Below are 25,334 nucleotides of genomic sequence, written 5' to 3'. Positions count from 1 at the left end.
TATACCAGTTTTAACCAGTTTTGATAAAGACGGCTGACGGTACACTCAGCCTTGGATAAGAAACAGATTATACTTAAAGTGTGTGTGTTCTATTTGATTGTTGATCCGTTTCACAGGTCTGGAGTCAGCTCTAATCAGTCTAAAGGGTTTCTGACGTTTATGTTTAGATATTGTTCAAAATTGTACGCACGAACCTCACGTGGAAATGTTCCTAGTCTATCTGTGTTTTAACCAATCAGGTTAGAACACCTTTATGTATGACGCAGTTAATGACGTTATGTGAGAGTATAATTGTTATTGATTGGTGATTGTAAGCAGAGCGGCCTAGGAACTCATTGAGAGTGTTGAAGCTGGCTTCTGCGAATGAAACTGCAAACTATCTTCAGTAAACTTAATTTTTTTTTTTAAATCTCTGACTCCGGCTCTTCTTCATCTACCAGACTGGTCATTCTTTGGGTTAAACTGTAAACTATCCCTACAACACCGGCTCTCTTTACCCAGCATCTTTCTCGCCAATGTACGGTCACTGCTAAACAAAATGGATGAGATTCGACTGCGCATCAACCACAGCAAAAGATTATGGAACTGTAACGTCATGATTTTCACAGAAACATGGCTAAACAGCGGGATACCAGACAACGCTGTATCGCTAACGGAGCACCACACATTCCGAGCGGACAGAACGGCGGATGACTCCGGTAAGACCAGAGGCGGAGGATTATGCATTTATATTAACAAAGCTTGGTGCACAAACTCTGTCGTCGTTGGGAGACATTGCTCTGCTAACCTGGAATTCCTAATGGTTAAATGTAGACCTTTTTATCTACCACGGGAGTTCACATCCACCATAATATCTGCTGCTTATATTCCAACCGACGCTGATGCAAAGCTGGCTATGAACGAACTTCATGCAGCCATCAGCAAACAACTGACTGCTCACCCGGAGGCTGCTTTTATTGTTGCGGGGGATTTTAATCACTCAAACTTAAAGACAGTGCTCCCTAAATTCCATCAAAACATTCTCTGCCACACAAGGGGAAACAAAACATTGGACCATGTTTACACAAACATAGCTGAAGCCTATGCTGTGACCCCCCTCCCCCACCTGGGTCAGTCAGATCACCTTTCTTTGTTCCTTACCCCCAAATACTCACCCCTCATCGACCGTGTGAAGCCATCAGTGAGGACCATCAAAGTGTGGCCAGCGGGGGCAGACTCCACACTCCAGGACAGGTTTCAACACACAGACTGGGGTATGTTTGCTTCCCAGGCCACACATGGCTCTTACACGGACATTGACAGTTACACTTCCTCTGTTCTGGAATATATCAACACCACCATAGACAGTATTACAACCCAGAAACAAATCACCACATACCGGAATCAGAAGCCATGGATGAACAAGGAGGTACGCCTCCTGCTGAAGGCACGCAACACTGCCTTCAGATCAGGGGATGCACAGGCCTACAGCTCGCTGGGGTATTCACAGACATTTTCAACCTGTCGCTCAACCTAGCAGCTGTGCCAACATGCTTTAAAACCACCTCTATTGTGCCAGTGCCCAAACACTCCAGCCCAACATGCCTGAATGACTACCGCCCTGTAGCACTCACACCCATCATCATAAAGTGTTTTGAGCGATTGGTCCTGGCACATCTAAAAGACTCTCTGCCATCCACACTGGACCCACATCAGTTTGCCTACCGTGGCCACAGGAGCATAGATGATGCAGTCTCTATAGCACTGCACTCTGTACTCACACACCTGGACAATAAAAACACTTATACACGAATGCTGTTTGTGGACTTCAGCTCAGCATTCAACACTGTCATACCCTCCAAGTTACTGATCAAACTCAGAGACCTGGATATCGACACATCACTCTGCAACTGGATTATGGACTTTCTGACTAACAGACCTCAGAATGTCAGATCAGGCCACATCTGCTCCACCACCGCCACACTCAACACTGGTGTACCACAGGGCTGTGTGCTGAGCCCCTTCCTCTACTCCCTTTTTACCGTTGACTGTAGGCCTGTTAATAGATCCAACACCATTATCAAAATTGCAGATGACACCACAGTGATTGGTCTAATCAGCAACAATGATGAGACAGCCTACAGGGAGGAGATACAGCATCTGGCCACTTGTTGCACCGACAATAATCTGCTCCTTAACACCAACAAGACCAAGGAGCTCATTGTGGACTTCAGAAAGGGACGAACAGGCTCACATGATCCCATCCACATAAATGGGATGGCCGTTGAGCCTGTCTCATCCTTTAAGTTCCTGGGGACCCACATCTCAAAGGACCTTTCCTGGACCACCAACACCTCCAGCCTGATCAAGAAGGCTCACCAGCGCCTATTCTTCTTAAGGCAACTAAAGAAGAACCAGCTTTCATCAGCCGTCTTGGTGAACATCTACCGCTGCACAATAGAGAGCATCCTGACAAACTGTGTCACAGTCTGGTATGGAAGCTGCTCTGTTGCTGAGCGTAAGGCACTGCAGCGGGTGGTGAAAGCTGCCCAACGCATCACAGGGACCACACTGCCAGCCATAGAGGACATCCAGAAGAAACACTGTTTGCGCCGAGCACGCAGTATTCTGAAGGACACCTTTCACCCCGCTCGCAGACTGTTTTCTGTCCTGCCCTCCGGCAGGCGCTTCAGGCTCCCCCGGACAAAAACCAGCAGACTGAGGAACAGCTTTTTCCCCAGAGCTGTCTCCCTCCTGAACTCTGCCCCCCACTGACTCTTTTGCCCCCCAATACACCCCCCACTCTCCTCTAACTTAAACTCCTCGCAATAACTGCACTGTTTAACATTTGCACATTAAAAAATTTGCACATTCACAGCACCAGATTGAACTGTTTACTTATTGAACTGTACATAACCACTGCATATGGACATTTGTAATTATGAACACCCACTATAAATATACACTTGTAATCATGCTTATTTATCTGCATACTACTGATTATTAATAGCAACCTGTACATATATTCATATATTGTTACATATACACTTGTAATCATGTTTATCTATCCCTGTACATATATTCATATATTGTAACATATACACTTGTAATCATGTTTATTTATCTGCACACTACTGATAATTAATAGTAACCTGCACATATATTCATATATTGTAAATCTGCTCATATCTTATCCAACCTGTATATAATGTTCATAGTACATCCATCTGTAAATATCACCATAGTTTTTCTATAACTGCACTTTATAACTTATTCTTGTATCCTGCACTTGCTGCTATTGCACTGCTGGTTAGACCTAAACTGCATTTCGTTGCATTGTACTTGTACATGTGTAATGACAATAAAGTTGAATCTAATCTAATATATATATATTTATCTAATATATATATTTATATATATATAAATACATTTATATATATAAATACATTTATATATATATATATATATATATATATATATATATATATATATATATATATATATATATATATATATATATATATATATATGTATTTATTTGTATATATATGTATTTATTTGTATATATATGTATTTATTTATATATATGTATTTATATATATATATATATATATATATATATATATATATATATATATATATATATATATATATATATATATATATGTATGTATTTATTTATATATATATATATATATATATATGTATGTATTTATTTATATATATGTATTTATATATAATTTTGTTTAACAAACTAGTTTGTGTTTTGGCTGTGGAAGTATAGCAGACCTTGTCTTGATGCACTTCACATCAAATAATATTTGTTCTTTTTGACCAATAAAAAATACTTTAAAATTAACATATGGATTATACCAACTGTAATCTGTTCCAAAAAGATATATGAAGTATAGCTTGGCTATATTTTAGCTTCTGCCAGTCTGCTACACAGCTGTGTGGTGATGATTTGTTTCACTTCATGAAATATAAGGATTTAGTTAATGCTGTACTGTAAATGTTGTATCACAGACCTTTGATTTTATCCTTGTATTTTGGGAACTCTCATTTTCTTCATCCTAATTGCACTGAGTTCAGGTGAAGGAGTGTTTTCATTTGTAAAACTGGCTGCAGTTTAACATCAAACTGGCAGAGAAACATGAGGTTTGCTGAAAGTCTGGTTATTTTACCGACAATGAAGGACAAGTATTACAGATTTCAAGGGAAATATTTTATTAAAGAGGAAAGAGCTTGACAACAACAGATTCTATCAGGATTCTATCAGATTTTTCTCTTAATGAATGCCCTTAAATATTGTAGTGGTGTTGACAGCAAACATCAAGTGTTCATTAAAATTGTGTTCTGTTTACAGAAGTTTTAAACTGTGCGGTGACACAGCAATGTTCAGCTTTAATGAGGCACCTTAATTGAAACTACTATATAATATATTTTTAACACAGTGTTACAGTGATGGAGGTCCAAACACAAGCAACAAGGCTGCAGCAACAATGTGTTATCATTGTCTTTGGCAAGATTGAAAAGCCAAAGGTTTACTTGCTTTATCCTCAAATTCATAAAATGTGTATCAGGTTTTTAACAACTTCTCTTCCAGTGAGGTTGATAAAAAATTATATTCCAACTGAAGACTTAATAGCTCTTTATATAAATCAAGTCAAGTTGGCTTTATTGTCATTTTAACAATAATCTTTTTAATTTTTGTGCGTGTGTGTGTATCAGTCCAGTTTCTTCATGTGTAGAAGTCTGATGGCTTATGAAAAGAAACTGTTGCACAGTCTGAATGTGAGAGCCTGAATGCTTCAGTATCTCTTTCCAGACAGCAGCAGAGTGAAGAGTTAGTGTGAGGTAAGTCTGTGATCAGCCACAATGCTGATGGCTTTTCGGATGCAGTGTGTGGTGTAAATGTCCATCACAGAAGAGAAGAGTGAATCCAATGAGCTTCTCAGCCATCCTCACTATCGCTGTATTGTCTTGCGATCCGATACGTTGTAGTTCCCAAATCAAGCAGTGATGCAGAAGCTCTTGATGGTTACTCTGTAGAAGGTTGTAAGGATGTGTGGTAGATGTACCTTTCTCAGCTGTGGTTCTTCGCCAGGTGAACACCTTGAAATTTGGTGATCTCCACTGAAGTGCCGTTGATGTTCAGCGGAGAGCAGTGATGTTTCCTCCTGAAGTCAACAACCATCTCTTTTGTTTTGTCCACATTCAGAGACAGGTGTTTTCTTTACACCAGTCCATCATTTTCGTTCCTGATGATGAGACCCACCACGGTTGTGTTGTCTAAGAATTTGACAATGTGGTTCAGGCTGTGTATTGCTACACAACCGTGGGTCTGAAGGGTAAACAGCAGGGGGCTGAGAACACAGCCCTGAGGAGCCCCGGTGCTCAGTGTGATGGCATTGGAGGTGCTGTTCGTGATTGAGAGCCAGGTGCAGTGTTGGTGGAGCAGTTAAGCTTCCATAGACGAATGTGTTCCAAAAGAGCACATCATCTAAAGGTTTAGATTTCAGAGACAACCAGAACATAACACAGACAGGAACATAAACATGTATACATGGCATAACGCATAGCATGCAGAAGGTACATGTAGACCCATAAACAGTGACTGTAGACTCTAATAAAAGTGCCTCCTGGAGCTCCTAGAAGAGCCTGCTTGGTGATTTCAATCTTCTATGAGAGAAGGATCCCATATGTCCAATGCAGAAACCCGAATTTAATGTAGAATTTAGACTTTAATTTAAACAACCTTTAATTTAGAAACATGAAATACGGCATGTACGCTGGAGAGAGTTTGAGGCGGACTGCCACTGGACGAGTGATTTTGATGACATTAAACAAGCCATTATATTTGGGAGCAAGTTTATTACATGCGGTGCAGAGAGGAACATTACTAGATTACTAGACCAGTGGAGATTGGCTTAAGTCTTGGTCCGCATACCCACTTGAAGAAAGGTCTGTTTAGCCCAGCTGGGTGGGTGGAGGCAATCGCCTTTCAATGGATTCTAAGACACTTAACATTGCAACATACATTCATGGTCTTGATTGGCTCTCTCTGTTTGAAAGTTATTCTGAAGATGGAAACCAGATAAATGACTAACAGTTAAATAAATTATCTGCAAAATTTATAAATGAACCAAGGCCCTCTGTCAGAAACCACATCTGTTGAGAGGCCTTGAATGCAAAAGAAACATGATTAATGACAGTTCATCTCTGAATTTTGGAGATAGTTTTGTAATTTATTGGGTGTCGCTTTCTCTCTTGCTGAGGGGTAATTTGGGCAGAGGGATTAAATTATTGAAAGTCTTAGAAACAGAGCAAACCAATACAAAATCCTTTGTCACGAGTCATAACTGGCCACCAGAATCGTTGTTTAATTAGAAACAAAGTAAGACTCACCCCTTGATGACATGCTAACTTTGAAGAATGACCTAAACAGATGACACCAGAATGTAATTCTTAAATATCAAACGTTGTGAAAGATCTAATTTGTTAAAAAAGGACACCCCATGCAGATTTTCGAAGCCAGAAGACATCAAGAGCAACGTATAAGTGTTCTGCAGCGTGATGGCATTCAACCCTCAATAGTCTATACAACGACGGATGTCTTTCTTTTCCACAAAAAAAATCTTGCCCCTGCCGGTGATGCAGAGGAATGGCTGATCTTAGCTGCTAGAGAATCAGAAATATATTTCTGGGGATGAGAGCGAATAAAGTTTGCCTTTAGGTAGAGATGTACTTGGGAATAACTCTATAGCACAGTCATTGGGTCGATGAGTAGGTAAAGAAGCAGCTTGCGACTTACCGAACACTCTTCAGGTCAAGGTAATCGCTAGGCCATTTTAATGCCATTCTCTTTGCATTCTTTAATAATTCAAAAGCCATTCGACAAAAAGTGATTTTGCTTTGTGGCATGCATTGTTTTGGTTGGTTCATCTTTCTTCAAGTTAAATTTAGAAGCATACATACAGCTTATTATTTTTATTTTTCTATCGTGTGCCCATACAGACCCACGCTGTCACAATCTAATTTGAATACAGAATCGATTTTTAACTTTTGAAAATCCATTCAGATTTTTTCCCTCCCACTTCTACATGATAATTATAATTCAACCAAATCATAATTTAAGAGTAGGTCCACACCCATAATGTATGTGTATGTGTTTTTGGTGAAATGTGCTTCCTGCATCTATGTATATTATTATTTCTAATTATGGTTTTAAGCTTGTTTCTGTATGTACTGGTCATGTAAACTGTAAACAGAGTCAGTAAATAAGTAATAATAATAATGTCATTAAACAGGAAATACCACCCCCTCCCCCCTCACTTCTCTCTCTCTCTCTCTCTCTCTCTCTCTCTATCTCTCTCTCTTTCTCTTTTTCTCACAGGGCAGGAAGGGACGGGGCTCAATATTTGTGTGGGCATCTGGAAATGGTGGCCGGAGTCGTGATCACTGTTCATGCGACGGTTACACTAACAGCATCTACACAATATCCATCAGCAGCACAGCAGAGAGTGGCCGCAAGCCCTGGTATCTTGAAGAGTGTTCCTCGACCCTTACCACCACCTACAGCAGTGGAGAAAATTATGATCGCAAAATTGTAAGTTACCAAGAACATTGCAAGACAATTGTACTTGCATCTTTAGCCTTGAGTTGACTTGTTTTTAAGCATTTATGAAAGTTACCACATTGACTGTGACTATGTTTTTGAAGACAAAAAACATTTTAGAAAAAAAATTTAAAAAAGGCATATTATGCTAATAGCACCATGGCTGACCGAAGCCTGTAGCACTGGAGCTCAAAATTCATTGAGGCCTAATTTATGCCAATTCAACTGTAGGGCCAACAGGTCACAGTGCAGAACAAAAAAGTTTTTCTTAAGTATTTCCCCAAATCAAATGTCAAACAACCTACCAGTTCAAAGGGAAGTAGAAAGTCATATTAGAATCACACCAGCTAAGTGCATTATTGCATATCATCATGAAACTATCAAGATGGAGACAACAGAAGCAAACAAATGTTATTTTATAGAATTAAATAACACACACACACACACACACATTTTTTATTTGTTATTTTTGTTTCTTCATGACTGTAATGTTTATTATAACATTAAAAATTAGGATTTTTTGGTTTAAAGAACCGCTGTGACCACTGTGAATTGAAATGGCTTTACACTGTGCTCACAATTTGTTATATAGTTGTCCTGGACTTTTACTGTTTTGTGTTGAATTTGTAGCTTACCAAACTCAGCAGCAATATATTGTCATTGTTGTCAATCCATAAGGAGAAGATAAATCTGCCAACCTTCTCCTCAATCCAAATGCCTGAACCCTGGCATCTTCAAATAAGCAGAACAGACTGTTCTCCATTTTTTCTTTTTTCTTTTTTTTTTTGTTTGTACAGTACGTTCGTACACAAATGGTAATGCTGCTACACACCCTCCTTACCTGGCTCAGGCAAACACTGCCTTTTGCCTTTAACTCTGCCCCAAAACACCAAGGCCCAATCCCAATTCTACCCCTTAGTTTGCACGTTCACGTCAAGGAAAAGGGGTGTCCCAATTCTCTTTAGCTTGAAGGCGTAGGGCTGAGGGGAAGGGGTGAATAGCCCTTCGAACAAAGATTTTTCAGGACCACACTTCAAACCAAGGAGTAAGAAAATTTCCCAGAATACACCAGCCACAAGGGCAGTATTGCTGAACTCAAAAGGAGATCCACAAATTAGTATTTTTTGTCATTATTACGAGTTTTTACAACAAACAAGCACATGTTTTATTGTATTCATAACCGCATTCGTGTTTTACCTTCATGCAAGACAAAAAAACGCTAAAATAAAAACAGTCCAACAACATTCTGACACATGATGACGCTCAAATATCCTTATAATAACTTTTTACAGTGTCTGCTATAATGTTAATGTTGTGTTTGGTGTGTTTACATAGATAAATATGGCCACTGTGTAAGTGCACAGTACAGTTACAATCTTACTGCCACTTTAGATTGTTATGATAACATGATATGTGCCTTCAGTGATTTCTTGAAGATAAATACCGAAAAATAACACAACTGGAAAAACTACAGCAGTCACGATCGTCTGGTCTCATAAGAAGCAAGAGATTGCAATGACATTGTACAGGTTATGTAGTGGTGTCCCAAATCTTAGGGGTACATTTTGAAGCCCTTCCTCTTCACACTTGGTTTTAAGGGCCTAGGGGACAGGGTAGGGGTACAAAAATAGAATTGGGATTGGGCCCAGATAACCTGCTTTGCCCCAAGGTTTCTGAAAAAGTGGGCAGAAAAAAGCCTGTGATTGGCCCCAAGGAACTCCATACTACACTAACAAAATTAACAATACTTCAGACACTCACAAATTATTCAGGATGCTCAATACTGTGCTCTGTCCTTCCCCCCCACCTCATCCGCTCATGATTTGGCCTCGCTTTTTACACAAGTGGCCTTTTGGCCTCATTTTTAACTCAAATCAGCAATTTGTTTCCCGACACATCTATCCCAATTCTTCATCAAGCAATACCCCATGCTGAGAATTCACTCTCCTCCTCCTCACTCCTTCTCCTGAGGAAGAAGTATTCATATTTGCTCATCCCTTGCACTAGCACATTCCCAACTACTTTTTATGCATGCCCGAGTGCGCAAAACCCCCCTGCTCAAAAACATCACTCAACACCTCATTGGTTGTAAATTACAGACCAGTCTTTCTCTTTTTTTTTCATTGGCGAAACAGTTGTTTTTAACTAAATGTCCATATTTCTATTTCACAATAACCTGCTGGATGTAGCCTAATCAGGTTTCAAATGTGGACATTCCACTGAGACTGCACTACATTCAGTCACTAAAGCCCTGCGGATTGCCAGAGCAGTTTCTAAATCATCCATTCTGCTTATACTGAATCTGTCTGCTGCTTTTGAAACAATAAATCACCAGATTCTACTTCCCATACACCCCTCAATGGGCATCACTAAAACCCCACTCTGCTGGTTGGAGTCTTACCTCACCAGCAAATCATACAGTGTTGCCTGGAGAGGAGAGGTATCCAAAGCTCACCAGGTGGCCACTGGAGTACCTCAGGAATCTGTTGTAAGTCCCCTACGATTTTCTATTTATGCATCGACTTGTGGTGCCATTGCAGAGATGCTATTAATCACTTTCCAAAACCTTCTCATTTAATGAGCTGTAATCATTCAATAGTTTAATGTGAAGTACAGATAAATATTCAAGTGGTAAAATTCATGTTCGCTTCAGGCTGTCAATCGTTCTCCATGCATTCACAAAGCGAACTGCACGCTATTTGGAGTGGAGGGGTTTATTACCTGCTCTTACCTACTCTTCACACACAAAGTAAGCCTAAACTTTAGTAAAGGCTCAACGATACATTTCACTGAGCCTCAATGCACTGATTTCTTTTATTTGTGATGCCAAGTTTTAGAAATGTATGCAGATACAGGAGAGCTGTGCACTGCTGTGTGTCAGTGATGCATCAAGTGTGTCATTCTTACTTTAGTTGTGCTGACCGAAGTGCGCTGGTCTGTAAAATTGTTCTCACAATGCATTTCTGTTCTCTTATCCTACCAAGTTTATTCTTCTTAGGGAAATATTGTCAGCGTTGCGAATAGTTTGTAAAGCCTGGTTTATTGTAGTCAAAGTAGTTGATTTAAACAAATAAAATTGAAACTGATGGAATAGATGATTTTGTCATTAACAGTGAAAATATATAGGTGATATAGGTCAATATAAGCTGCACTGAAACTGTGATTATATCACTGTAATATTTATTATATTAATATTTTATTTAGCAAGTTTGTAAAGCATGCAAGCTGACCTTGTTTTGAACATCACTTCAAATGTTATTCATTCTTCTTGTTTATTTTGTAGATAACTGAGCAACAAAAAATGCATAAATTAAGATACAAATTATACCAAATGCAATTCGTAAAAAAAATTCAAAAATATATTTTTTTCCAACAAAAATATATAGACAATGAACTTAACTGAGGCAACACAGGGACTCAGTGGTACTTTCCTCACAGCAAGAAGGTCGCTGGTTCGAGTCCTGACTGGGTCAGTTGGCATTTTTGTGTAGAATGGATGACACACCCCCTGTGTTGGCATGGATTTTTTCTGGGTGCTCTGGTTTCCCCTACAGTCCAAAGACATGCGGTATAGGTGTTACGGTCACACAATGAAGACAAGGATGGTTATCTCTTTTTTTCAATTTATTCAAAACAATGTGGATAGTTCAACAGAAGAAGCAAGTAAGTGATATTCTTGGATAGAGAGCAGTCTTGTAACCAGTTCACAATGTAAACGAGGATCTTTATTCAGCCATCTGAATATAAAGTCACTTCCCCTTAATCACAGCCTGTGCATCCACAGTTTAGGTGAAACGTCCACAGGAGAAGGTAAACATCCACGGAAGAATGCGAGCAAGGGAGAAGGTAAGGTGAACCGTCTGACTTTGATTCCGTTGTATGACTGAAAAAGGTCATACAGAGTCTTTATAGGGGACTGGTGATTTCTGGTGCAGGTGTGTATAAATAGTATTCTGGTGATTGTGCATGGGTGGGGTGAGAGGTGGCTGGAGAGGGAGAGTGAGTATTGGAGCTGCAGGAATGAGATGGTGAGTGAAAAAGTTATGATTGGAGCAGCAGGAGCGAGCCGAGGATGTGACAGCTTCTCCAAAACAGCTGGAACCAGAGGCAATGGGTGGGCGAATTTGACTGTGGCTGCATTCAGGACCCTGCAATCTATACAAGACCTTAGTCCTCCATTCTTCTTGGCAACAAAGAAGAAGCTGTATGCGGCTGGCAAGGTTGATGGTCTGATGAACCCTTGACTGAGAGCCTCATTGATGCAATCATCCATCGCCTCATGCTCAGGACGGGGATAAATATCATAAGGGATAAATCCAAGCGGTAGTTTGGAGTTAGAAAGCAGGTTGATACTACAGTCCCAGGACCAATGTAGAGGTAACTGTGTGGCTCATTCCCTGCTCAAAACATAGAGATAAGGGGTGTAAATGGACGGGATAGAGGCATTTGGAGAGGGAGGTGAGTTTTCCTTTGAAATGGAGTGAACAGAAAGGGTGGTCCGATGCAGAGTGTGAACAGCAGGGGAAGCAATGTGACCGTTTGTGGTGCATGCGGAGCTCCATCATTTGAGGTCTCAGGTGCTCCAGTTAATGTCAGACTGGTGTTCTGCGAGCCACAGTCTGCCCAGGATGACATCCACGTTAGCTCAGGGGAGAATGAGTAGGATTAATACTTCTCGATGATGATGTGGGGACTAGATGATGACTTCTCTGATATGGCGAGAGATTTTACCATGCCTAATGGTGAGTCCTGAATAGTGTTTTTTCTATGTAATTTTCGTTATGTACTGTAGGTATATGATGTTGGCCGAGGAAGAGGTGAAGTTGCCAGCCATTTCGGAATTCACCAGTACATGTATGGGGACGATACGAGAAATCACGATTAATTAGCTTGTATATGGGGTATATGGGACACAGATGGAGTTAATGTGATTTTACTCACCATTGGGCTAGGCAGGTGGACTGGGCTGGCCGAGATGAGATGGTTGGATTCTCCACAGTACAGGCAGAGGTTGTTCCGAATGCTTCACAGCCATTCGGCGGACTCAAGATGGTAGGCATTGGTGATCATGTGTTCTTCCGGGTCTGGTGGTGGTGATGGAGCTCTAGTAGATAAAATAGGGTAAACAGACTAAGATGATGAACAGGCAGAGATGTGCTTTGACACACTGATGGCTTTCTCAATAAAAGTTTCTAGGTTGGCATTGTCATCATGTTTTCAAATTTGAGGGTTTAAACCTTTCCGGAAAGTGGCAAAGAGGGCCACTTGATTCCAGCCGCTGCTAGCGGCAAGTGCTCAGAATTGCAATGTGAATGGTGGAGTTACCTTGCTTTGAGTTTATCAGTTCGTCGTGTAAAGATAGTGGGGTGAGTGGTACAGCAAACACCTCCTTTAAGTGACTCAAGAAAGACTGGTAAGTTGCCATCATGGGACTGTTTGCATTCCACAGTGCATCAGTCCACTGTAGATATTGCTCTGTAAGAAGGGAGATTATGAAAGCAACTTTGGAAATCTTATTGAGAAACTGGTTAGCATTAGCCTCTATGTAGAGTGCATATTGCAGCGAAAAGCCATTGCAGGAATTAGGATCGCCTGAGTAGCTCATGGGGCGAGCCAAGGACATACTGGTTATGACCACCGGGGTGGTAACTGCGCTCATGGGAGTGGAAGGCAGCGTCTGACGCATGGAATGCACCATTCTAGCAAATGGGTCCAATGAGATTCCATTTAGCACTGCGTTAGCTTCCATAGCTGCGTGTGTTTGTTATCTGGGCTGGAATCCTGTCACGGTAACAAAATAATAACAAGGATGGTTATCTCTTTTCATCAATTTATTTAAAACAATGTGGATAGTTCAAGAAGAGAATCAGGTAAGTGATATTCTTGGATGGAGAGCAGTCTTGTAACCTGTTCACAATGTAAACAAGGATTTTCATTCAACCATCTGAGTATAATGTCACTTCCCTTAATCACAGCCAGTGCATCCACAGGTTAGGACAGGGGTTTTCAAACTGTGGAGTGCACTGCAGTTCATTTCAAGTTTCACTTTCAGTCATGAACATATTCACGCTCCCCTGACAAACTAGGGTAATAGATGCGAATATAGAGTAAGGACTTAAGGGAGTTGTTTTAATGAATAGCCGAATAGAAAGAAAAAAAAAAACCTCTGCATTTCGTAATATGTGTGTGTGTGTGTGTGTGTGTGTGTGTGTGTGTGTGTGTGTGTGTGTGTGTGTGTGTGTGTGTGTGTGTGTGTGTGTGTATGCGGCCCTTTACTGATAGTCGTGTGTGTGTTGATCTTGTCACAAAATGCGGCAGAGTCTTACATGGCGGTAATAGTTTGATTGCGGTGTTTATCTCAATAATGCCACTAATATCTGCATACTCCACATGTAAATCCATTTCAGTTTAGTTCAGTTATGACTTTAGTCGAATTAAAGTAATCAAAAATCGCTGTTTACATGCTAGACCCTTAATCAGAGTATTGTCTTAACCATATTAAAACCTTATTAAAGAATTGTTGCCCATGTAAACATACTCAATGTTCGACTCAACCACACTGTCAGGGCTTTGCGATCTTGGCTTTGTGAAGCAGCATTTTCTGTCTGTATGTATATCAAAAGCAAGTATGCTATGGCTCATTCTTATTGACAGTGGAAGATGATTCACGGTTAGTCGTGTCAGGAATCCAACCACAGAATAGCATGTTGTCCTCACAGAAACATGCTCAGCCATCATACTGGATCAGTTAAGGTATTTATGTTTCAATGTAATTAATTCTACGCACTTCACACGCGGGGGCGTGTGTCATAAAAGTTTGAAACTCCCTGGGTTAGGAGAAACATCCATGGGAAAAGGGAAACATCCACGGAAGAAGGCAAACAAGGGAGAAGGTGAGGTGAACCATCTGACTTCCATTCCAGCCGTTGTACGACTGGAAAAGGTGAGTCTTTATAGGGGACTGGTGATTGCTGGTGCAGGTGTGTATAATTAGTAATCTGGTGATTGTGCACGGGTGTGGTGAGAGGTGGCTGGAGAGGGAGAGTGATGGAGCTGCAGGAAAGAGATTGCGAGGAAGAGTGAGGATTGGAGCTGCAGGAATGAGCCGGGAATGTAACAATTGTTGAATTAAAAAAACTAAATTGGCCGTAGTGTATGTGTGTGTATGTAGAAGTGTATGGGTGTTTCCCAGTACTGGGTTGCAGTTGAAAGGGTAAAACGTGCTGTTTAAAACAAGTGCTGGATAAGCTGGTGGTTCATTCCACTGTGGTCTGTTGTCTGTTAACAAATTGTTTTGTTGTAATTATAAATATATACCAATACAAATACACATTTTTGGAAGAAATGTAATTAAATCCATTTAAGAAGTGAAACCTATGTAATGTATACATTAATTCCACACAGGCGGATATATTTCAAGTGTTTAAAACATGTTTAACACTCAACAATGCAATTTACTGTGGAACAAGGTCCTTGCACAATATTGCCCAGACCCTAATAATAAATGGAGCTATTCCATCTGCTTCTTCGAACCACCAGTGCTTGGGCTTTAATAATAACAAACAGCAATTCCACTAGTGCTCATATGCTGATAAACATATCAATTCTATTAGAATCCTTACACTTCCAGTGCTTGGACCCTAATAAACATATGGATCCATAGCCAACTAAAATGTGAAAAGTCATTAAATCATTACAACAAAGTTAGAACTAACCTTGATTTCACAAACTTGCCATAAAGACAGCTCAACTTATTTTAAAAGGAAAAGTCTTTTGTAGTGCTACTATTTCATGTTAATCATGTTCATTTTATCATTTACAATACATGTGCTCTTAAATCACCAAGCATATTTCTCTTTTTGGTAGATCACTACAGATTTGAGACAGCGTTGCACAGACAGTCACACTGGAACATCAGCATCAGCTCCAATGGCAGCAGGGATCATTGCTCTTGCTCTGGAAGCCAAGTAAGGCTCTAAACCTCTCACCAAACTCTACTGTATTTTTCAGCTGCGTCAGAAATGGCTTATCTGTTTATGTTATTCCATCTGTGAAATTTGCATATTAAACACAAATCACAAAAGGATCATACATCGCAGTAATTTTACCCTCTTTTTGACCTTCTCAATTAAACAATGTTTTGTTTTTGCTACATTTGTGCATTATTTACCTGAGTTTTAGTTAACCATTTTACATAAGGGGTGAGAAGACATAACCCACTAGACAAGAAGACTAAAAACTAGGAGCTGAGTTTTGGGACCTAAATTTGGGTTGCCTGAATTAACTGTAATACATCTTTTCCAGAGATTACAAGCAATAACATGTTGTTCCTGCAGAGTCCCATAATTTGTATAGAATGAGAATACAAGTGAGAATAACTGCCAGAATTTTAACAGAGATTACAATCAATAATCAGTTATTATGAGATATAATGAGAATTATGTTCCACTGCTATTTCAAATATGATGCTCAAAACAGTTTCTATTTGTCTGGTTTGCAGTGTTAATTTTGTTGACAAAAAAAAAGACAAAAGAAAATCTGTGGCGAACAACTTTCTACCCATGATTAATAATAAAAATGAAGATGATGATGATGATGACAGCTATAACAAAAACATAGTGTATTTTCTTGTGTGAGATGAAAATGTGAGTGGACATTTTTTTGGAAAATATCCAATCAGAATTATCAATCAGTCTTGGCGTGTGATGCGTAAGATGTACTTGAAAAGTAACACCTTGAAAAGGTAACTGATTCACCGTAGTGGTGTTTGTCTGATAAAACTATAATGTAAATAGAAACATATGAGGAGGAAAAAGTACAGAAAATAATTTGGTCAATTTCACATTTGATATCAGGACAAAAATACTGTGTAAACTGTGTGGAGAGGAAATTGCTCATTAAAAAAAAAAATAATAATAATAATCTAAAGCAAATCTCCAAGCCAGGGAATCATCTTGAAATTCATACAAAGATAAACTACATTTTTTATATTATTTTATCTATCAACTGAAATTGTATAGCCTCTCGCTGACCTGTAGAGAACTGACATTAGATTGTACATTACAAGTTAATGACATACTAAGCATAAACATTATTTGTTGCTGTCCTCAGTTTGAATCAGTACGTTTTAAATTCATGTGATCATGCCATTAAATTTGGCAAAGAGTTGTTTACTTATGTGATTTCATTTTACAGTGAAGCAAAGGTGCACTTATTGTTCTACAAGTAGCCTGCAGCTACAGTTTAGCTCTAACCTGAACAAACTCGAGCTATATTCACACGGGCTGTCTGCATGGTTCCCACACTCCTTAAAAGTTCTTGAATTTCACACACACAAATTAAAGGCTTAAAAAGTACTTGAAAACAAACACAGTTTTTTAAAAGTGCTTGAATTAAATTTTAAATAAAATTTGTTTGTGGTGTTATTTTAAACGTTGTACTAAAATGAGCAAAAAAAGAACAAATTATCTGATACCCAGATTTCCATTGGATGTGTGTGGCACTAGAACTGATTGCTGCCACTCTAGTCAGTGCTAGTGTTTACAGGGTTTATGTGAGACCTTAAAAAGTGTGTAAATTTATTTAAATACATTTTTAAAAATTGATGTGACTTTAATTATTCTTTGTGGATTTGCCTTTTCATGTGACAGGTCATTTATATAGGTATAGTATTAAGCTACATCTCTTACAAGGAGGAGAGAAATAGAATACGTGGCTAAATGCATCCTAAATTTATCAATTAAAATTTGTTATCCTCTATGAATATATGTATCATTTCATATGATGATATCAGTTTTTCCTGCTTAGAAAATTGAGGCAGCCACCTTCATATTTTATTTATTAGCTTGGCCTACATGGCCTCTCTTGTAATTTAATAAAAATAATAAATAAATAAACAGATAATTAGCAAAATTTTCAAAAAATATTGATATGGGATTTTTGTCAATATTACACACCCTATGCAGAGTAATAATTTTAATTTCATCAGATATTAAAAATGCCTTCAACCTTAAATTTAAAGCCCACTTATGCAGATTTTTAAAAAAATGACTAAATGAGATTTAAGTAAACTGATTTACAAAATAATTTTGACTTGAGTTTATTCATTAATAAGTAACATCTCTGTTAATGATTGTGCAAATGTTTAATGTTAACCAAATTGAAAATGTTATTTTGAAAAATTCTTAATTTAAAATGTTTTATTTTGCATAGCTAGAATTGAAAAAAAATATAAAAAAGGTTTTAATTAATATTTTAGCAGTGTTTCGAAAACTACACTTACACATCCTAAACTTTATCATTACTCTGACATTTTTAATGTAAATATCAAGTGTAAATTAAATCTTAAGTACAGTAATAACTTTAATGATGCTGCATATGCTCGGGATATGAATTACAAAGGTGCTTAATTTAAAATTAATAGTGTTTTAAAGAAACCTTGAAATTGTGGCTCACGAAAGAGAGGGAACCCTGTGTCTGCCTCAGCCACAATTGTCATACTGTAATTGACAATACTGCAGTACTGTGATATGCGTGTATTGGCAATTGCTATCGATATGCAAGACATTGAAAGTGCCTTGAAGTAAAGCCTGCAATAGACTGACATTGCAAAGTATACTTAAAGGGCATCTATGGTAAAAAATCTACTTTTCGAGCTGTTTGGACAGATGTGTGTAAGTATAGTGTATAGACCGTCATATTGGTGTGATATAAACACACACAGTCCTTTTTTTTTTAATTTAGCAACATAAAAACGGTGGACCAATTGGAGCGGTTTTCAAAGCGACTGCAACTTGACATAAGAGTGCGGTCCCCACGTCCACCAATATTGATTTACAGGCGCGTCATCATATCCTCAGTTTGTTGATTCACGTCCGCCATTTTCAGCGAGAGTCAAAGCAAAATTGCTAAAGGAACACCCCTGCTCTATTTTTAGATGTAAGGCTTATTGGGCTCAACAAAAGATCAATATTCTCCACAATATCACTCTAATCGGAATTATTGCTTGTATCTTTAGGTAGGTTTGCAAACGTGTACTATTCATTGCGTCTACCTAAAACTTCAGCCGTTTGCATTTCTTGAGGTCACAGAAGCTTCCTGTGATCTTAACTAGGTGCAGCTGGAAAAGTGCAAGCGCGTTGCTTCATGTGCGCGTCTCTCCATTGGAAATAATATAACAAACTTGCCTGCAGGTCGCACACAAGAAGCGCTGCTCTGCGTGGTGTGACGCTGACGCAGCACCATACAATTTGGTATTCTGGGTGTGGGTTTCTGTCAGAGTACACACAATGGTGCTTCAAACCGGCAGCTGGTTGCCGTGGACAGCCGCCGTTGTGTTTACTCTGATAGAAGCCTGTGTTTGGAGTTCTAGAATGCGTGGCGCAATGATTCGGGACACTTGATGTTTCTGCTTTGCCACAGAGAGTGTCCGGTGTGCCGTGTTGCGGCGCATCCGGTGCCTGAGTCAAAGTTAATTCAGTGTGCGTGTTTATTAGTCTCGGTGTACAAGCGTGACACTTTAATCTAGCACACAGTTGTATGTAAAACTATAGAAAGACACAAATGATTTTGTACTTTCTGCTTGGTCTGTGTACGAATCGTACATGTACGGCTGAATGCTGAACCTCTCACTCCATCTCCTTCTCACAATCTGTCTGTCTGTTGCAAACTTAGAGCGGGTGAACTCTTGGCCCCACCCCCTTGTTACGTTGGGCGAAAAGCCGAAACTAATTTTCATGTGAAGCAACACGCCCCTAAAACAGCAAACTGTGTACATGCCCCCAACTTGACACTTTTGAACACAATATAATAAAAACATCTGAACTGTGTTTTAAACTGAACCTAAACTGGCACACTCAGAAAAATACTAATATTAAATCATAAAAAAGAGGTAAACTATGTGCCCTTTAAACTATTTTCAATTCAATTAAATTCAGCTTTATTTTTATAGCGCTTTTACAATGTAGATTGTGTCAAAGCAGCTTCACATAAATGGTCATAGTAACTGAATCAGGGTAGTTCAGTTTTTAGTGTTTAAGTTCAGTTCAGTTTAGCTCAGTTCAGTGTGGTTTGAAGTCATTATTGAGAGTCCAAAAACTGAAGAGCAAATTCATCGATGAGTAGCTTTTCAGTTCCCCTTCGGTTGGGGAACTTCAGTGCCATGAATGGGAGGATTCGGATCAGAAGCCGCTTGTCTGGAGAGTATTGAACGGGCCAATGAATGAAATTAATTGGCAGCGTAAGCTTGCGCAGGTGTGCGGCATCTGCAATTATCTCAGCATATAAGCACACCTGAAGCCAGCAGACGCCATCCTTTTCGCTTCAGATCCTTTCTGAGTGAGTCGATGAGGGTTCCTCTTGCTGATCAGCACTTCAGAGCGAACGAGTGTGTCTCCCGGTCCAGAGTGGGTCTTCGCGGTGGCAGACGGTCGAGCTGGGTTTCTCCCTTGCCTGCGGTTCTTTGGGTCCGGTCCTCCAGAGCGGTGCGTATTGTTGCAAACTTTCCTAAAAGAGCAACACAGTCGTGCAGCACGTCCTTTTCAGGATGGCGCTCCGACTGTGCGTTTCTGGATGCGGGGGTTTCCTGGCTCCGGATGATGGACACGATCACTGCATTGCATGTTTGGGGGTCCAGCATGTTAATGCGGTGCTCGCGGGCGGTTCATGTCGTCATTGCGATGCCATGACCGTTGCACAGCTAAGATCGCGGCTAACTTTCGCAAGAGAGCGAGCCACCCCAGTTGCCTCCTGTTCTAAAAAAGCAGCGGGCGCTCGGGCAGATCTGAGGGTTTCAGCGGGAGATAATCCGCCGCCCACGGGCTCGCGGACCTCTCGCTCCTCACGGCGCTCCATCCAAGCTTCGGGTAGTGGGAGTGATCCGTCTAACCAGATGGTAGCTCTCACACTCGCTGACACCAGAGATCAGATGTCCTCCGCGGCATCGGAGGGTGGGCTTTCACTGTCCGACGAAGATCCGGACCCGCTCGCCCCCTCCGGGCAGGTGAGCGCTGTCAAATCGGATCCTGAAGCGGACATGTTAGCCGTGCTTTCCCGGGCTGCTTCGGCCGTGGGGTTGGAGATGGTTTATCCCCCAGCTCCGCGGCCGGACCGACTAGATGGGTGCTACGTAGAGGACCAGAAGGCGAATCCTTCGAAGCCTCTCGTCCCCTTCTTCCCGGAAGTGCACAGTAGGCTCACGCAGTCTTGGAGGGCACCTTTCTCTGCCCGTGCTGCGTGTGCCTCCGCCCTCACCGCCCTTGACGGCGGAGCTGCCAGGGGGTATGAGGCGATCCCGTCAGTGGAGCGCGCTATCGCGGTCAATCTTTGTCCGCACGGCGCCTCTACGTGGCGGGGTTTGCCCCGCCTCCCGTCCAAAGCCTGTAGGTTGTCTGCCTCCCTCGGAGCCATAGCTTATAAGGCTGCGGGCCAGGCTGCTTCTGCTTTGCACACGATGGCCACCTACCAGCGCTACCAAGCGCAGGCGCTGGCCGAGCTGCACTAGGGCGAGTCCAACCCAAGCTTATTACATGAGCTGCGCACCGCGACCGACTATGCTCTTCGGACTACTAAGTCCGCCGCGTGTGCGCTGGGGAGGACGATGTCCACACTTGTGGTTCAGGAACGCCACCTCTGGCTAAACCTGGCCGATATGCGCGATGTTGACAAAGTTCGCTTTCTTGACTCGCCCATATCCCAGGCTGGCCTGTTCGGCGACACCGTCGGTGAATTCACCCAGGAATTCAAGGCGGTGAAAGAGCAGTCGGATGCGATGGGCAATGTCATCTATCGGCGTGGCCGTAAGCCCGCTCCGCCCGCCGAGCCATCCACCTCCGCTGTTCCTCGCCGAGGGCGCCCGCCAACGAGTGCTGCCCCACCCCCGCCCGTACACCTCGAAAGCAGGCAGCCCCTCCTGCCCAGGGCGCCGTTAAGTCCGGTAAACGGACCGCGAATCGTCCCTGAGACAGGCCATCCGGAGAAGAGGAAACTTGCTCTTTCCCCGCTGGAGGGCGGGGCCCCGATAACAACGGTACTTTTCAGTGCCACCAAAACATCAGTAAAAGAGCACTTTTTCCCTTCCCCGGATGTGACTGCACGAGTTCTGCCAGTCCGGGACGCGCTGCCTTCCGGCTCGCAGACTCTACGTGCTTCGCCAGTGGCTCACGAGCGCTGGGGGGACGGTCTCCCTTCCCTCAGCCCTCCAGCCCCCTCTCCGGAGTCAGGGTGCGGAGCCAGAGCGAATCGCTCTCCTCCAGCTCTTCCGCTGGACCCTCGTGCTTCCCGGATCAGCACACCCACTCCGCGCTGCCCCACCGCTGGTACGTCAGCGATTGTAGCGATGACTCCATTAGCGAGGGCTCTGCCTGCCTGGTTAGTGCGGGCCAGCCCCTCGCGGTGGCTCATACGCACAATCAGACTCGGTTACGCGATTCAGTTCGCGAAACGGCCCCCCAAGTTTACGGGCCGGTATTTCTCCAGGGTCAACCCCCTGTCCGCCCCTGTCTTGCGAGAGGAGATTGCTGCCCTCCTGGCGAAGGGTGCAATCGAGCCGGTTCCTCCAGCCGAGATGGAGAGTGGGTTTTACAGCCCATACTTCATCGTACCCAAAAAGAGCGGTGGGTCACGGCCAATCCTAGATCTGCGCGTTTTGAACCGCTGTCTGCACAGGCTGCCGTTCAGAATGCTCACGCAGAGGCGCATTCTCCAATGCGTTCGTCCTCAGGATTGGTTTGCAGCCATAGACCTGATGGACGCGTATTTCCATGTCTCCATTCTTCCACGCCACCACCAATTTCTGCGGTTTGCGTTCGAGGGTCGAGCGTGGCAGTACAAGGTCCTCCCCTTCGGGCTCTCTCTGTCTCCGCGGGTCTTCACCAAACTCGCGGAGGGTGCCCTAGCGCCCCTTCGGCTCGCGGGCATTCGCATACTCAATTATCTCGACGACTGGCTGATTTTAGCCCACTCGCGGGAGCAATTGATTATGCACAGGGACAAGGTGCTTCGGCATCTCCGCCTACTGGGGCTTCAGGTCAACCGAGAAAAGAGCAAACTCGCCCCCGTGCAGAGGATTTCTTTTCTCGGGATGGAGCTGGACTCGATCACCATGGTAGCGCACCTCTCCGAGGAACGCGCTCGCCTGTTGCTGAACTGTCTGAGGGAGCTCGACAGCAAACTAGTGGTCCCACTGAAGTTCTTTCAGAGGCTCCTGGGGCATATGGCATCCGCAGCCGCCGTCACGCCGCTCGGGTTGCTCCATATGAGACCACTTCAGCACTGGCTTCACGATCGGGTCCCCAGACGCGCATGGCACGCGGGGACACACCGGGTCTCGGTTACTGCGCTGTGTCGCCGCGCCCTCAGCCCTTGGAACGACCCCTCGTTCCTACAGGCCGGTGTGCCTCTAGGACAGGCGTCCAGTCATGTTGTTGTTTCAACAGACGCTTCCAACACGGGTTGGGGGGCCGTGTGTCGCGGGCATGCGGCTGCGGGCCTCTGGAAGGGTGCCCAGCTGCATTGGCATATCAATCGCCTAGAGCTGTTGGCAGTGTTCCTCGCTCTCCACCGCTTTTTACCGGTGCTGGAGCGGCAACACGTGCTGGTCAGGACGGACAGTATGGCGGCGGCGGCGTATATCAACCGCATGGGGGGTATGCGCTCTCGCCGCATGTCTCAGCTCGCCCGCCGTCTGCTCCTCTGGAGTCACCCGCGGCTGAAATCACTGCGCACCATTCACGTCCCAGGCACGCTCAATCGTGCAGCCGATGCGCTCTCACGACAGCTGTTACGCCCTGGAGAATGGAGACTCCACCCCGAGTCTGTTCAGCTGATATGGGCGCGATTCGGGAAGGCCCAGATCGATCTGTTTGCTTCCCCCGAGAACGCTCACTGCCAGTTGTTTTTTTCCCTGACCGAGGGCTCTCTCGGCACGGATGCACTGGCCCACAGCTGGCCTCGGGGCATGCGCAAGTATGCGTTTCCCCCAGTGAGCCTGCTCGCGCAGTTTCTGTGCAAGGTCAGGGAGGACGAGGAACAGGTTCTGCTAGTTGCGCCCCTTTGGCCCAACCGGACCTGGATATCAGAGCTCTCACTCCTCGCGACGGCCCTCCCCTGGCGGATCCCTTTGAGAGAGGACCTACTCTCTCAGAGACAGGGCACCATCTGGCACCCTCGCCCCGATCTTTGGAACCTCCACGTGTGGTCCCTAGGCGCGAGGAACACTTAGGTAACCTACCGACTGCGGTGGTTAATACCATCACTCAGGCTAGAGCCCCCTCCACGAGGCGCGCCTACGCCCTGAAGTGGAGTCTATTCACTGAATGGTGCGTCTCTCGCAGAGAAGACCCCCGAAATTGCCAGATTAGTGTTGTGCTCTCTTTCCTTCAAGAGAAGTTGGACAGCAGGCTGTCGCCCTCCACTCTCAAGGTTTACGTGGCCGCCATCTCCGCTTATCATAGCGTGGTAGCTGGCGGCACCGTGGGAAAGCATAACCTGGTCATTCAGTTCCTTAGGGGTGCTAGGCGAATTAATCCATCTCGCCCCCCTCTCATGCCCTCTTGGGATCTCGCCCTCGTTCTCACGAGTCTGCGATCCGATCCCTTTGAGCCACTCGAATCAGTATCTCTAAGATTTCTGTCCCTGAAGACAGCTCTGCTGGTTGCGTTGGCCTCCATCAAGAGGGTCGGGGACCTGGAGGCATTTTCGGTCAGTGACTCGTGCCTGGAATTCGGGCCGGATTACTCTCACGTCATCCTGAGACCCCGCCCCGGTTATGTGCCCAAGGTTCCTACCACCCCCTTTAGAGATCAGGTAGTGAACCTGCAAGCGCTGCCCCCGGAGGAGGCAGACCCAGCCCTTTCTTTACTTTGTCCAGTTCGCGCTCTGCGCATTTATGTGGACTGTACTCAGAATTTTAGATCATCTGAGCAGCTCTTTGTCTGTTATGGCGGTCGGCAGCAGGGAAGTGCCGTATCGAAACAAAGATTATCCCACTGGATTGTGGATGCCATTGCACTCGCTTATTCGAGTCGAGGTCAGCCGTGTCCCCCGGGAGTACGTGCACACTCCACTCGGAGCGTTGCATCCTCTTGGGCGCGTGCATGCGGCGCCTCGCTAACAGACATCTGTAGAGCTGCGGGCTGGGCGACACCCAACACATTTGCAAGGTTTTACAATCTGCGAGTGGAGCCGGTTTCCTCAAGGGTATTAGGTAACCCTTTGGTGATTGAGGAGACAACTCGGTAGGGTGTTGAAACACGCTTGCTGCGCCATTCTCCTTAACACGGAGGTACGTGCGCCTTTTTATCTGTCAGTAAAGTTCCCCGTCAGGTGAGCCCTGCAGATTCCTCCATGGTCCCCAGCACTGATTCAGCGGAGGAGTCACTTGCTGGCCCACTATGTTGTAGGTCTGCCCGCTGGTCAGCCCGCGTTTTGGGTATAGGTGCCTGCTATGCGTGATCCCCACTAGGCGATCCCATATGCTTATTCCGCCACGGTTAAGTCCCCCCCCTGGGCGGACCCGTGTCTTCCCTCTCCGCTAACTACTCTTTTGCTATGCGTACTCCCCCTTTTTAGGGCTAGTCCATATGTAAATTCTGCCATCTATCCCCCCCTTGGGTAACGGATGGCCTCCGCAGCGTCCTCCCTATCGGGATTGCACGCTTCCCAACGTACTGTCGTATTTCCTAGAATTATCTAGATGCTCACGACTTCCCAAAAAATATATCTAAATCCGTAAAACTTC

At 43.4% G+C, this 25,334-nt stretch overlaps 1 protein-coding gene across 4 annotated transcripts in view; it reads left to right on the top strand.

The window, feature by feature from the left end:
* Window positions 1–25,334, top strand: part of pcsk5b (proprotein convertase subtilisin/kexin type 5b) — a 252,675-nt gene that overhangs the window by 123,001 nt on the left and 104,340 nt on the right. For all 4 annotated transcript variants that reach the window (XM_073909583.1, XM_073909584.1, XM_073909585.1 and 1 more), the window contains 2 exon segments: window positions 7,376–7,588; window positions 15,464–15,564. In XM_073909583.1, the coding sequence (XP_073765684.1) occupies window positions 7,376–7,588; window positions 15,464–15,564 (314 nt within the window).

The sequence above is a fragment of the Danio rerio genome, chromosome 8, assembly GCF_049306965.1.
Source record: "Danio rerio strain Tuebingen ecotype United States chromosome 8, GRCz12tu, whole genome shotgun sequence".
NCBI lineage: Eukaryota > Metazoa > Chordata > Actinopteri > Cypriniformes > Danionidae > Danio > Danio rerio.
The sequence above is the reverse complement of the archived record's forward strand: the minus strand, read 5'-3'. Positions and strand labels throughout refer to the sequence as shown.